This window comes from Crassostrea angulata, chromosome 6, assembly GCF_025612915.1.
Source record: "Crassostrea angulata isolate pt1a10 chromosome 6, ASM2561291v2, whole genome shotgun sequence".
NCBI classification, from domain to species: domain Eukaryota; kingdom Metazoa; phylum Mollusca; class Bivalvia; order Ostreida; family Ostreidae; genus Magallana; species Magallana angulata.
The window spans coordinates 34826837-34838962 of NC_069116.1; the positions used below are offsets into that span (position 1 = coordinate 34826837).

The 12126-nt window shown below is 32.8% G+C and overlaps 1 protein-coding gene across 1 annotated transcript; it reads left to right on the top strand.

The window, feature by feature from the left end:
• Nucleotides 1–2388: 2388 nt before the first annotated feature.
• LOC128187476 (uncharacterized) lies at nucleotides 2389–4077 on the top strand. The gene is made up of 3 exons (XM_052857908.1): nucleotides 2389–2701; nucleotides 3675–3761; nucleotides 4067–4077. Exons 1-3 carry the CDS (start codon nucleotides 2389–2391, stop codon nucleotides 4075–4077), a joined length of 411 nt encoding a protein of 136 aa, XP_052713868.1.
• The last annotated feature ends 8049 nt before the right edge of the window (nucleotides 4078–12126 follow it).

Genomic DNA, 12126 nt, shown 5'->3' on the forward strand with positions numbered 1-12126 from the left:
AGACGGGTATGGTTGTCTTACGACTTTGACATCGCTTTAAATAAAGGTCGAAATGATCAGACAAATTATAAATAAACATGTGTACGTTTTGTTCGCTAATATTTCCAAAGTCTGCTTTCTTTACAATCGATGCAAAGCATGCGGTTTGAATAACCCCAATCATTCGGGGAACGAAACCAAGCGGTTTCCTTTTCTAAACATACCCGTGATGCATTTTGGTTTGTTTTTTCGTTTGCCAAAAGAGAAATTATTTTTATTTACTTTGAATATTTTTAACTTTGAAAAGAGACTGATTCTGCTGGTGTAAATAGGAGAAATCCATAACTTTCTAAGATAAATGAGTTGTATGGAAAAAAATTTGATACTGTAATTACAAAAAAATCAGACCAAGCAGCTTTAAAAAAAAAAAACCCGTCATTTCTCGATTGCTTTTTCGATAATAGCTGAATTTGCATGGTGCAGCTCAGCCCCCTGGGCTCAAATAACGAACGTATATCCGTAATTATTAAATCGTACATTATCGATAACTCGCATTAAGCTTACATTCAATCTACTTATTATGCACCAATTCATGAAAATATGAATTGCCATTTTGGAATGATAAATACAAAGATATTTGATCGCTTTATATTATGCTCTGTATGACACTGTAGCTCCCAGGTCGTCCATCCGAATTTTTCAGACCGGAAGCTACAGACCAGCAGCTTGCATTTAGCTTGTCTATTTTTCAATTGAATGGGGGGGGGGGGGGGGGGCAGGAAGAAACGCAATGTCTAACCAAATGTAGGAATATTCTTTTTTTATCTTATTCAAGGACCGTTTGTTATATTTGCGCATAGTTACTATGTTGGATACAAGACCATAAATACAAAAGCTATAAATACATATGTTCGATGATACTGTGATTCATAAGAATGAAATTAAATGTTCGCTCTCAATTTTGGAAGATTGTTTTAAATGAATTGTTAACGAATCGAATGTTCGTAAACTTTTTGCATCTTATAATGAGGATGCCAAGAATCTATTTGCAATTGTCGCTATTTTAGCAGATATGAATTAAATATGATTTTTGTTTCAACGTTTTAAAAAAAAGTAAATATGCAAACATTATGACCAAAGGACCATCTGTAGGTTTTTGTAATTTCTCAAATGTTAATTGCTGAAAGATGTGGAATTCATCTGAAAATAATTGGAAAGCCTGCTTGTTATATACCCAATTAAAACCAAAATATATGCTATATCAATTATGAATTATAAGATTGTGTTTAATGTTCAATTGATTTGTACAGTGGGAGAAAGAGCAATTATTTAACATCTCTCCAAAAATACCTTGATTTGGCAGCCACGCACAGTCACCGATATTCTTTACAATCAATATTTTGATATCCTTTGATAAATAAAGAATTAAAATACGGTTTAATCACAGGCACCTTACGTTATATATTTTTATCAAAATAAAAAAATATTTACCCTCTGCTTAATTAGATAGAGGGTATAAGTTTGTTTATTGTGACTCCACGAATATATACCCCCTCCCCATAAATTCGAACTTTTCATGGAGACTTTCATTCAATTTTATAAAAAAAAAATTATACCGTTCTGTTGTAAACATGAAACAGGTTTTATCAGAAATGGAAGACCATTTTAAGCCCTTTTGAAATAATCTTATTCATGCACGTACATGTAGCATTATACTTAAATATTTGTTGAGGAAGAAAAATAATCACCCACTTAACTTTCCTTCAAAACTATCTTTTGATTTTTTATGAAAAGAAAGGTCATTGTTATGGAGATTTTAAAATGTAGGATTTTGGATTTCTCATTGATTTTCTCGAGATCACAGATTTTAAATGCAGAAACAGTTTTAAATCGAGCATCAACTTGTTGAATATTCAGATTTATAGTTATTTTTGCGGAAATAGCAACGGAAATGTTACTAAGATGTTTCAAAACAAAGAAATTAAATAGAATAATCACAAACTGAAAAACAGCAATTACCATCGAACCATTATGAAAATAATTTATTTTTAACCCACCAATGTTATTTTTGGTATGAGAAATTTCAAATTAACATTAATATGATAATTTCAATAAGATACCTTACAGGCTTTATGTGCCTTCGTAAATTTCTTTTTGATTTCAAAGATAAGATATGCCTTCATCTTCCGTTTCATTTTCCAGTGCAACAAATACCCAAGCAACAAACTTCTAATCCCTTGCTTCTTTTTACTTTAAAATATGTGGCTTTTAATTGACATAAAATCGATATGATAATGAAAGAGAGATTAACCGATCATCTATTCGACCAATCGCACCGCATTTGTAGAAAAGTAGTTTAAATAACGCATCACACACATACATGTACCGAATACTAAGTTGTAAATGAAAATGAAATGCAACAAATTCATTGTCTTCATGATAATGATCATCCTAGCGGTACGAGGGGAATTCATCTCCGATTTTATGTACAGAAATTCCCATTACGACAACAGGGCAACTCTGGAAACCAATGTTATTTTGACATCGAATTTCCACAGCGTTATCGACTGTGCATCCCACTGCACGAGACGCGATGAATGTGAATCTATGCTGTTCAACATGGACACTTATTCTTGTCAACTTCTGTCCGTACGCATGGATGTGATGTCAGACACAGGACCACAGTCTTACCTAGGATGGCTCTACTATGAGAGGAGAACTAGTATGTCTAATTTTACATATGAGTTTTCGCCTCAAACAAGACATAGGTTCTTTTTTCTCATTTAGAAGGGGGTCTGGATTGGAGTTAAGTGTTTTCGTAACAACCCCCCCCCCCCCCCCGAGAAACGTCTATTTATGAAAAACATGTCTTTATGGACCGGTGAAAAAGAGCGTCCCGGTATTAGATGAATGCTTTTGTTGGTAAGAAATCGATTAAACTTTAGGCTGGTAGATTCAATTTTTGTGTCTCATAAAATACGTGTGATGAATTTGTACAAGAATTTTTATACAATCCTGCGGTTATCTTTAGACGCTACGAGCTAAAGCATTTTACACATTGACACTTTGAGATTAAAGATGAGAAAATTGAATACAGAGGGTGCTACGAATCTGATGGACGTGATGACGTATGCGTAGCTATTGAACATGATAAATGCCATCTATTGCTTTGAAAGATTTATAACTATCTACAAAGCCCGTGTATTCTTGTGACGATCATTATGATTGTTCATACACAGTCTTAACATTGTCTTCATACAAGTCAGTAAAATTCAGAAGTGTTAATTACACACTGAGACAACACAGGCTTCATTTTCGTCACATCCATAATATTTTTTGCTAAACCCGGAAATTTATATTTTATAATGAGATAATGAATTTTACATCAAGCATCTTTTTAAATCTATATTTAAAAGAAAAAAATATCATTCTAAGTCGATAATTTCATATCAATCATTATAACTTTACTTTCATTAGTACTAGTAATAATAATAGAATTACACATCAGATGCATTTATATCGCATCCTATATTAGCCCTCGGACGGTGTATATCAGCCCTCGAGCCTGACGGCTCTCGGGCTGATATACAGTGACCTTGGGCTAATATAGGATGTGAAATAAAAATTGCCATGTAATAATCTATATTTATTGTACAAAAATGTATATCAAACAAACGACTGGATTGATGTTTTAGGTGAGCCGATTGCATCCTTGACAACTGATTTGCCAGGAACAGAAATTAACACTGAAATTGAGACTGGAACTACTCAGTCTTTACCTGGTAAGTTGTAATTTTCAATGCTTAATTGGTGGTGTCAGTACGTATTTTTAATAATTGGAAAATTTATGCAAATGTTCATCTATAATTAACAATTTGAAAAAATTGTCATAATTTAAAATTTTTGAAATCACCATTTTCTTTTTATCTTTATGAAATTTCATTTTCAAGATTGTTGAAATGATGTGATGATCATGATAGACTGACACCGATTCCCATATCAACTCGTGTTGTGATCGATGTAACAAAAATATTGACAACCATGCGTATTATATGATATTACAACTGATAATCTTTCTTTGATACAGTTCTAGTCTGAACGGTGTGCTCACCTCATTCTACTATCAAATGTTGCTGAAAAATTAAAATTTCCCATTTCTATGGAGGGTAATCGTGTTCAAAAATCCAGACATGTAAACTATGCAATCGTGTTGATGTGTGAGCCTGAGCATGAATATGTGTAATTCTGATCGTGTAACCTATAAAACTCGGGCATAAACACGTGCAAGATTTGACTCAGTTCCTTTGCATGATGCACATTTTGCACATTTATTGTTTACATTAGTTAATTAAACCTTCAACTTTGCACACTTTCAATCCGTAGTTTCTGCTTTTGTAACTTCAGGCTCGACAATAGCACATCTGACATGATACAAATTGACAAATGTAAAGTCTACAAGTTTGTCGAATTTTGACATTACCTTATATGGAAACAGTGACGTCACTGATAGAAAAAGGCTAGCTGCAGGTAAAGGCATGCCGTAATCGCCGGAATAGGGACGGAATAGCCTATAATCATATTATCTCTGGATAACAACATTTCATAGAGTATTATTTTTCGGAAAATTAAATTATGAGATTGGTGTACATTTTATCAAGAGAATGTATAAAAGATGCGAGTAAAGAATTCGATCGGCTTCAGATATCCTCTTAGAACTGAAAAAAATTACATTTAATGACTTTGTTTGAATACACGTGTATAAAGATATATACGCATTTTTATTCATAGGCGTCTGAACCGGGAGGGGGGGGGGACTTAGCCCCCCCCCCCAACTTTTTTGCCAAGTTAGACCTAACCATTAGGAACATAGCAACAGGGAGGATTCAACCCCCCCCCCCTACTTTTTCCTCACAATAAACAAAATTGTTCCTTAAAAGACCTTAAAGAGAATGAAATATTGATAGTGATATTGAAAATTAGAGTCATAGTAGGTATACTAGCACCCCCCCCCCCTTAAATTTGATTTGAGTTATTGGTATACCCTCCCCCACGGATTAGAATTTTCATGATTACGGGAATTCTTGTCAATATTTTTCATAATTAGTTTAGCCCCCCCCCCCCACCCCCTTTCAATTTGCTTCCGACGACACTGTTATTAGAGTACATGCAACAATTTGTTAAAGTATAGGCCTCGGCTGAATTAAGAAGATATCTCCAAATGCATCCTTATCGCTACCACAAAGTTGTGATAAGACCCCCCCCCCCCCCCCCCCAAGCAAAAAATTACACGGGGTCCGTCAGCTGAGTTGCAAAGTTATCGATAAGAAAAACAAACTATTTAAAGACATTGGTATTGAGATTGTGATTACCCGGTAATATGAGACTTAAGAAGCGACACCCTCTTTAAATAAAATGAATAAAAATTCCAAAGATAAGGTTAACTGTCGTGAAATTAAAATGTGTATAAATTATTTTAAGAAATGTTTCTTTGCATTGTCGGCAATATATGGGGAAAAAAGCCTATCATGCAGGTAAAAATTGACATTTTTAAAAAATTATTTTAAGCAATTATTACGGGATTGAGTATGACGTCCTGAATGTCGGTTAAATACAGACTCACTTTGTGTATTAATGTATTATTTTATCACATGATACTGTTACATATGATATTGCAATACATAATATTGTATCATATAATACGATATTGTATATTAAATAATATCGTATCATACGATATTGTAAAATATGATATTGGTTTTATATAATATAATTATTATTAAATCACAATAAATTGTACTATATGATATTGTAATATATAATATTGTATCATATGATACATGATATTTAATATGATATGATATCATATTATATGATGTTTTATCAAATTATATTGTATCATATGATACAATATCATATTATGTATGAAATATGATATAGTATCATACAATACAATATCATGCTTTATCATGCAATATGATATCATGATGTACAATATTGTGATGTATTATTTGATATGATATTTTGTTATACTTTCATGTTAAATACTGAAATCTGATTGGTTAAGACGCAGTTAATAATATTTACTATTACCCTCAGCGTTAGCAACGCACTTGGCAACGGGTAACATTAAAAAATGTTACATGCGCGAAAATTATGCGCGTACGGTTCGCTGTAGAATTCACGTTATTCCTATATAAAAGCAGTAAAATTTTCTTAAAATTTTTAAAAAAGACATTCAGTATAACAAAATAAATAGTGCCTGTTTGGGAGGATAACAGTTGAAATTGACACCCCTCGAAAACCATTGTCAACCTCCGCTTCGCGTCGGTTGACAATGGTTTTCTCGGGGTGTCAATTTCAACTGTTACCCTCCCAAACAGGCACTATTTATATAGTATCATATAATACTATATTGTATCATGTATTATGATATTGTATTATGTGATCAAATACAATAAACCAAAACACAATACAATGTCATATCATGTGTTACACTATTGTGTGTCAAGTTTAGTTGAAATTGGCCCAGTGGTTCTTTGAGAAGTCGAAAGTGTAAAAGTTGACAAACAGACAGACAGACGAAAAAGTGATCAAAAGTGATCAGAAAAGCTCACGTGAGCTTTGAGCTAGGGTGAACTAAAAACGATCTCACTTGGAAATTTGTTTTTTTCATATTTATCCGAGCGCCTTACAATCAAGTTTCACTGTCAATAACTATCTAAAACATGATTTTCCATGAAGACATCGAAGCTGTACCTAATGAATACTGAATTTATTTGAGATAACAAGAAAATGAAATGGTACGTTATAAAAAGTACATCGCTTTATGTCTAGTCTTATAACATTTATTTAGTCATACTAACTCGCAGCGTAACATTGTTGACACTGATGACAATCGATACAGTCATATATGTACACTGTACCAGACAATCTGCTTACGGGGATATTAGCGGTCTTGGATATGTTACAAGACCTCTTTTGGTCTCAGAAGGATAGCTTTTTATAGAATTTGGTATCTTATACCGGAAGTATGATCCTGGCAATGGAAAAGCATCTTCCCTACAAGCAATAATACCCGGAAGCGAACGCAGAACTGTTTTCCAATATTGTCATGATATCGAAGCTGCTGCAGAAGACACTAGCCCGCGTTCGACAAAAAACTATGTTACAGGCTGACACTAGAACCTACATAGCTGGCTGTGAAAAGTGTTTTAAGAGAAAGAGTCCACAGATGAGAAAGAGAGCGCCAATGAAACTTGCAAAGAGTGGAAATACAATGGACAGAATTGCAACAGTTACTGACATCTTGGGTGAACTTTCATTGACAGAAAAGGGCAATAGCTGTATATCCTAGTCATTTCCGTCCTTTTTTCCTAAATGGACGGAAAGCTTTGCCATGCCAAATAAGGAAGCCTCAACCGTTGCACATCCAAATATAAAATTACGTTTCCTAGCTAGTGTCTTTGTGCGATATAACATTATGAACTACATGAATAAAATTGGCGAATTACAATTAAAATTACAAGATTTAACAAACAATATTTACACCTTCAAATGTTTTCCCTTATATATACACTGCGCAATCCACTGTTATGTCTGCATAACATCATTATGGGCCAAGAGGTCAAAGTAGCGCCTTCGGGCTTTATTGGATTTGATCACGCCCCGACCAAAATTATCATCTCATAATACTCAAAGAATGATTCCTTATTCCTTATTTGAATACTGCTAATGAGCACTGTTCTGTGATTAATGTTAAGCTGGACAAAGCAAGGAAAAAATGAAGATAGTCTTCACATGTGTGACCACAATTAGATTACCCGTTGAAGTGTCACTTAAATGTTGGTTAATTAAAAAGATGAGCTTTTAAATTACTGGATTTATTTCGAGGTTGACAATGACAATGAACTTTATTCTCAATAAACTGTGTTTACAGTGTAGAGAAGATATATACAACATTGTGAAGAAGGATTAGTACATGTACATTAACCAAGAGAGCTAACTCTCTCAATAATTGTATTTATAAATTTACAAATCTTGATAAGTTGTTTTTTGTTTGATACATTAAACATTGCTTCAAATTTTAAAACATTTGGGTTTGATATATGATATTTTGGTAAATACATGTTTTTAGCATCAGTTATACAAAGATCAGAACAATTAAACAAATAGTGGAATCCATCTCCAATTTCATTACAAGTACATAATTTGCAAGTTCTATTCTCTCTTGGAATATTGAACCATCTTCCTGTCTCAATAGGTAGTTTTGAGTTACCAGTTCTAAAAATACAGTATTTCTTCCATAGTTTTGTTGGCAAATTCAAAAAATATTCCTCAAAAGCCAATGATTTTTTAAACAATCTGTAATTTATACTTTTTGGTGAATTTTGAACATCACTATACCATGTTTGTTTGAACTGATCTAATAGTATGCTGCGAACTTTCGTTTTTAACCAAGGAATATTTATAGAATTTTCTTGCCATAAATAGGACAATCCACAATTATTTAAAATGTTCTTTACAAATTCACACCATGGATTCTTATAGTTTTTGAGTATATGAAAAAGTTTTGAAGATAACTTAGAATTCTGGGAATTAATTAATTTACCCCAAAATGAAATCATTCTAACTTTAATATTAATAATAAGTGGATACCTTCCAAGTTCACCATGCACCATATAGTTTGGTGTTGAGGAACTCAGATTTAATATATGTTTACAGAACTTAAGATGAAGTTTCTCAATAAGCTTTGTTCTTTGGAAACCCCATACTTCACAGCTGTATAAAAATATTGGCTGGACAATTTTATCAAACATGTCTAATTTACAGTCAATTGCTAAATTATGCTTTCTACATTTACCAATACAACTAAACATGGCTTTAATAGCCTTTTCATGTAGATCATTAAAATTTAAATTGAATGAATTGCTTTTACAAAATGTAACACCTAAATTCTTAAAATTGTTAACTATTTTCAAATGTGAGCCTTCAAAAGTAAATTGGTTACTGCTTTTACCTCTACCAAATATGACCACTTTGGTTTTTTTACTATTGACCTTAAGATGCAAGTTTTTACAGTATTCAGAAAAAGTATTCAAAAGGTATTGGAATTCTTTAGGGTTTTCAGACAATAAGATGGTATCATCAGCATACAGTAGAACAAAAAGACTTAAACAAAGATTAAGATCTTTTCTAATCTTGTTGGAGACTTAACATTATTTACATGGAGATATTCTTCTAGGTCGTTTAAATACAGTGAACATAAAAAAGGTGACAAATTTTCCCCTTGTCTTACTCCAACAGTACATTCAAAAAAGTCAGAACATCTTCCATTGACCAGTACTTTTGACTTTATACCTTTATACATATTTGTGATAATTTTAAAACATTTTCCATCAATATTATTCAATAAAACCTTGTTCCATAACCCGATATGCCAGACAGAATCAAATGCTTTTTTTTTAAATCTATGAAAGCACAATACAATTTCATTTTGTGTATTTTGAAAAGTTCTATAAGAGAATATAATGAAAAAATATGGTCAGCAGTGCTGTAACCTTTACGAAAACCAGCCTGATTTTCTAAAAATAAGTTGAACTCTATCTGCATAATTATTAAGTCTTTCATTAATTATAGCAGTAAACAATTTTCCCAAACAGCTCAATAGTGGAATAGGTCTATAGTTCTGTGGATCCTTGTTATCTCCCTAATTTTTATACACTGGAATAATATTACCACAAATCCACTGTGTAGGTATCACGCCAGAATCAAATATTTTGTTAAATAATACAACATATAAGTTCAACATACAGTCATGTGTACTTTTAATATATTCATTAAATATTCTATCATCTCCACATGCCTTGTTATTCTTCAGCATGTTAATACTTTTGAGCAAGATTTTCTTTGCAATTTCCATAATTGTAAACTTTAGAATTTTTTGCTAATTCTACTGATTGCTTTTTAAGGACATTTTTGAAAGATGAAAAGGACTCAATACATTTTTTTCCAATGATAAATTAGTCCATAGCCGAATAGTTGATGGCGAGAGGCTGTTAAAATATGCAACTGTCCTAGACTGTGGTATAATGAAGTTAAAGTTACCAACATTACGAAGATTTTATCCATGCTGTGGTGGTTTGAAAGGCAGGGTCAAATCTTGTAAATATACAGGAGCTATCCCATAAACAATCTTGAATAATGAAAGTTTTTGTTTTTCCCTTCTCGTATGTAATGGTTCCCACCCAAACTCTGAATACAAAGCAGTCCTAGATGAGTTTTCCGAAGACCTGTAATTATTCTACCTGCTTCTATCTGGACATTTTCTAAGAGATTTTAATTTTCTTGTGAGCAATTTTTCCATACAATACTACCATACTCCAGAATTGGTCGAATGAAAGCAAAATAAATCTTAATTAATGCAAGATTTTACCGTGGAAAAGCTTTTTCATATATATTATTTATATGACATGACCATCTAGCATCACTTTGAAAGATAAGACCAAGATGACAACGGGCTTTAGATTCATCAATAATACTACCGTTGAAACCAAAATGACCCTAAGGATGATTATTTGACCCTCATGAAAAATTTATATTACAAGTTTTGTTAGGGTTGAAATCCACAGCGCATGTGGCAGACCCTGTATCAATTTTATCTAGATCAGCTGTTAATGAAAATGCTACTGCGTAAACATCATTATCTACAACAATAAACAAAGTGGTATCATCCGCAAACAATCTTGTATTATTAACCAGATTATTAGATATGTCATTAATATAAAGGATAAATAAAAAAGGACCTAAAACAGAGCCTTGTAGGACTCCTGCTGTAATAGGTCTAAAATTTGAATGAAAACCATCTAGTACTACTATTTGGACTCTATCATATTTAAATAGTTATCAATCCATTTCAACATATTACCATTTATCCCACAAGACTCAAACTTAAAGAGCAGGCCTTTGTGCCATACTTAATCAAAGGCCTTTGAAATATTACAAAAGATAAACCTGACATCTTTACCTTAATCTAAGTTTTATATTATGGTATTATAAATTTCCACTAACTGGTTGACAGTTGAATCATTAGGTTGAAATCCTGATTGATTTTTTGTTATGATATCATTTTCTAAGATAAAGTTGTACAAATATTTAAAAATGATTTTTCCATAATTTTGCAAACTGAACTGGTCAGGGATATTGGTCTATCCTTATTGACTAGATCTGGACTACCTTTGCCCTTGTAAACCGGTGTAACATTGGCCTGTTTCCATATGTTTGGCAGGCATTTTAATTCAAGTGTGTTATTAAAAAAGTTTTACAAGTGGTTTGCATAAACACAATCATGTATTATGTATGATGTACTTGCATACGTATTTCATTATGTTTTTGTTTTGTGTCTTTCGGGCGGGGTATTTCTTTTTTAAATAAAATATTAGGGCCTATCACACTGATTTCCCCAACCACCCCTCCCCTACTTACACACCGTGAAGAAAGTTAACGTTTATTTACAAAAGTTATTTAGTTTAGGTGGTAGTTAGTAAGATTATGTAATTCTTTGCAAAATTAATCTGTATTTTTTTTTTTAGAAATATTGATTTATCATCAAAGCAAACCGAACAATATTTTTGACATCATTAACATGCGCGGATCTAGAGGAGGGGGGGGGGAGGGCGACCCCCCCCCCCGGAAAATGAAAATTTATTAAATTTACATAGTAACATTATCGCAAATATACCTCGGGCAAATACATAATTATATCTATTTGATGATTTTGGGAATAATTTATTTCCTTGGTATGAATTGTTTTGGAGCGGTATGATTTTTATGATTTTGGCAATATCTTTATTTTCCTAGGTATGATTTTTCTTGGAGTTATAGGTACGCTATGTTACCTCCCCCCCCCCCCCCCTTACGGATTAGGAATTTCATGATTTGGGGCTTGACAAGATTTCTGATGATTAGTGTAGCCCCCCCCCCCCCCTCTTTCAATTTGCTTCCGACGCCACTGCTTAGGACCCCCCCCCCCCCCCCCTGGAAATTTTTTTTGATCTGCTCATGATTAACATGTATTTCAAAGTGAGTTTTCAAACACCTCCATACCTCTAAAAATGAATATTTTGCTTTAATCGATGAAAGAATGAAAAA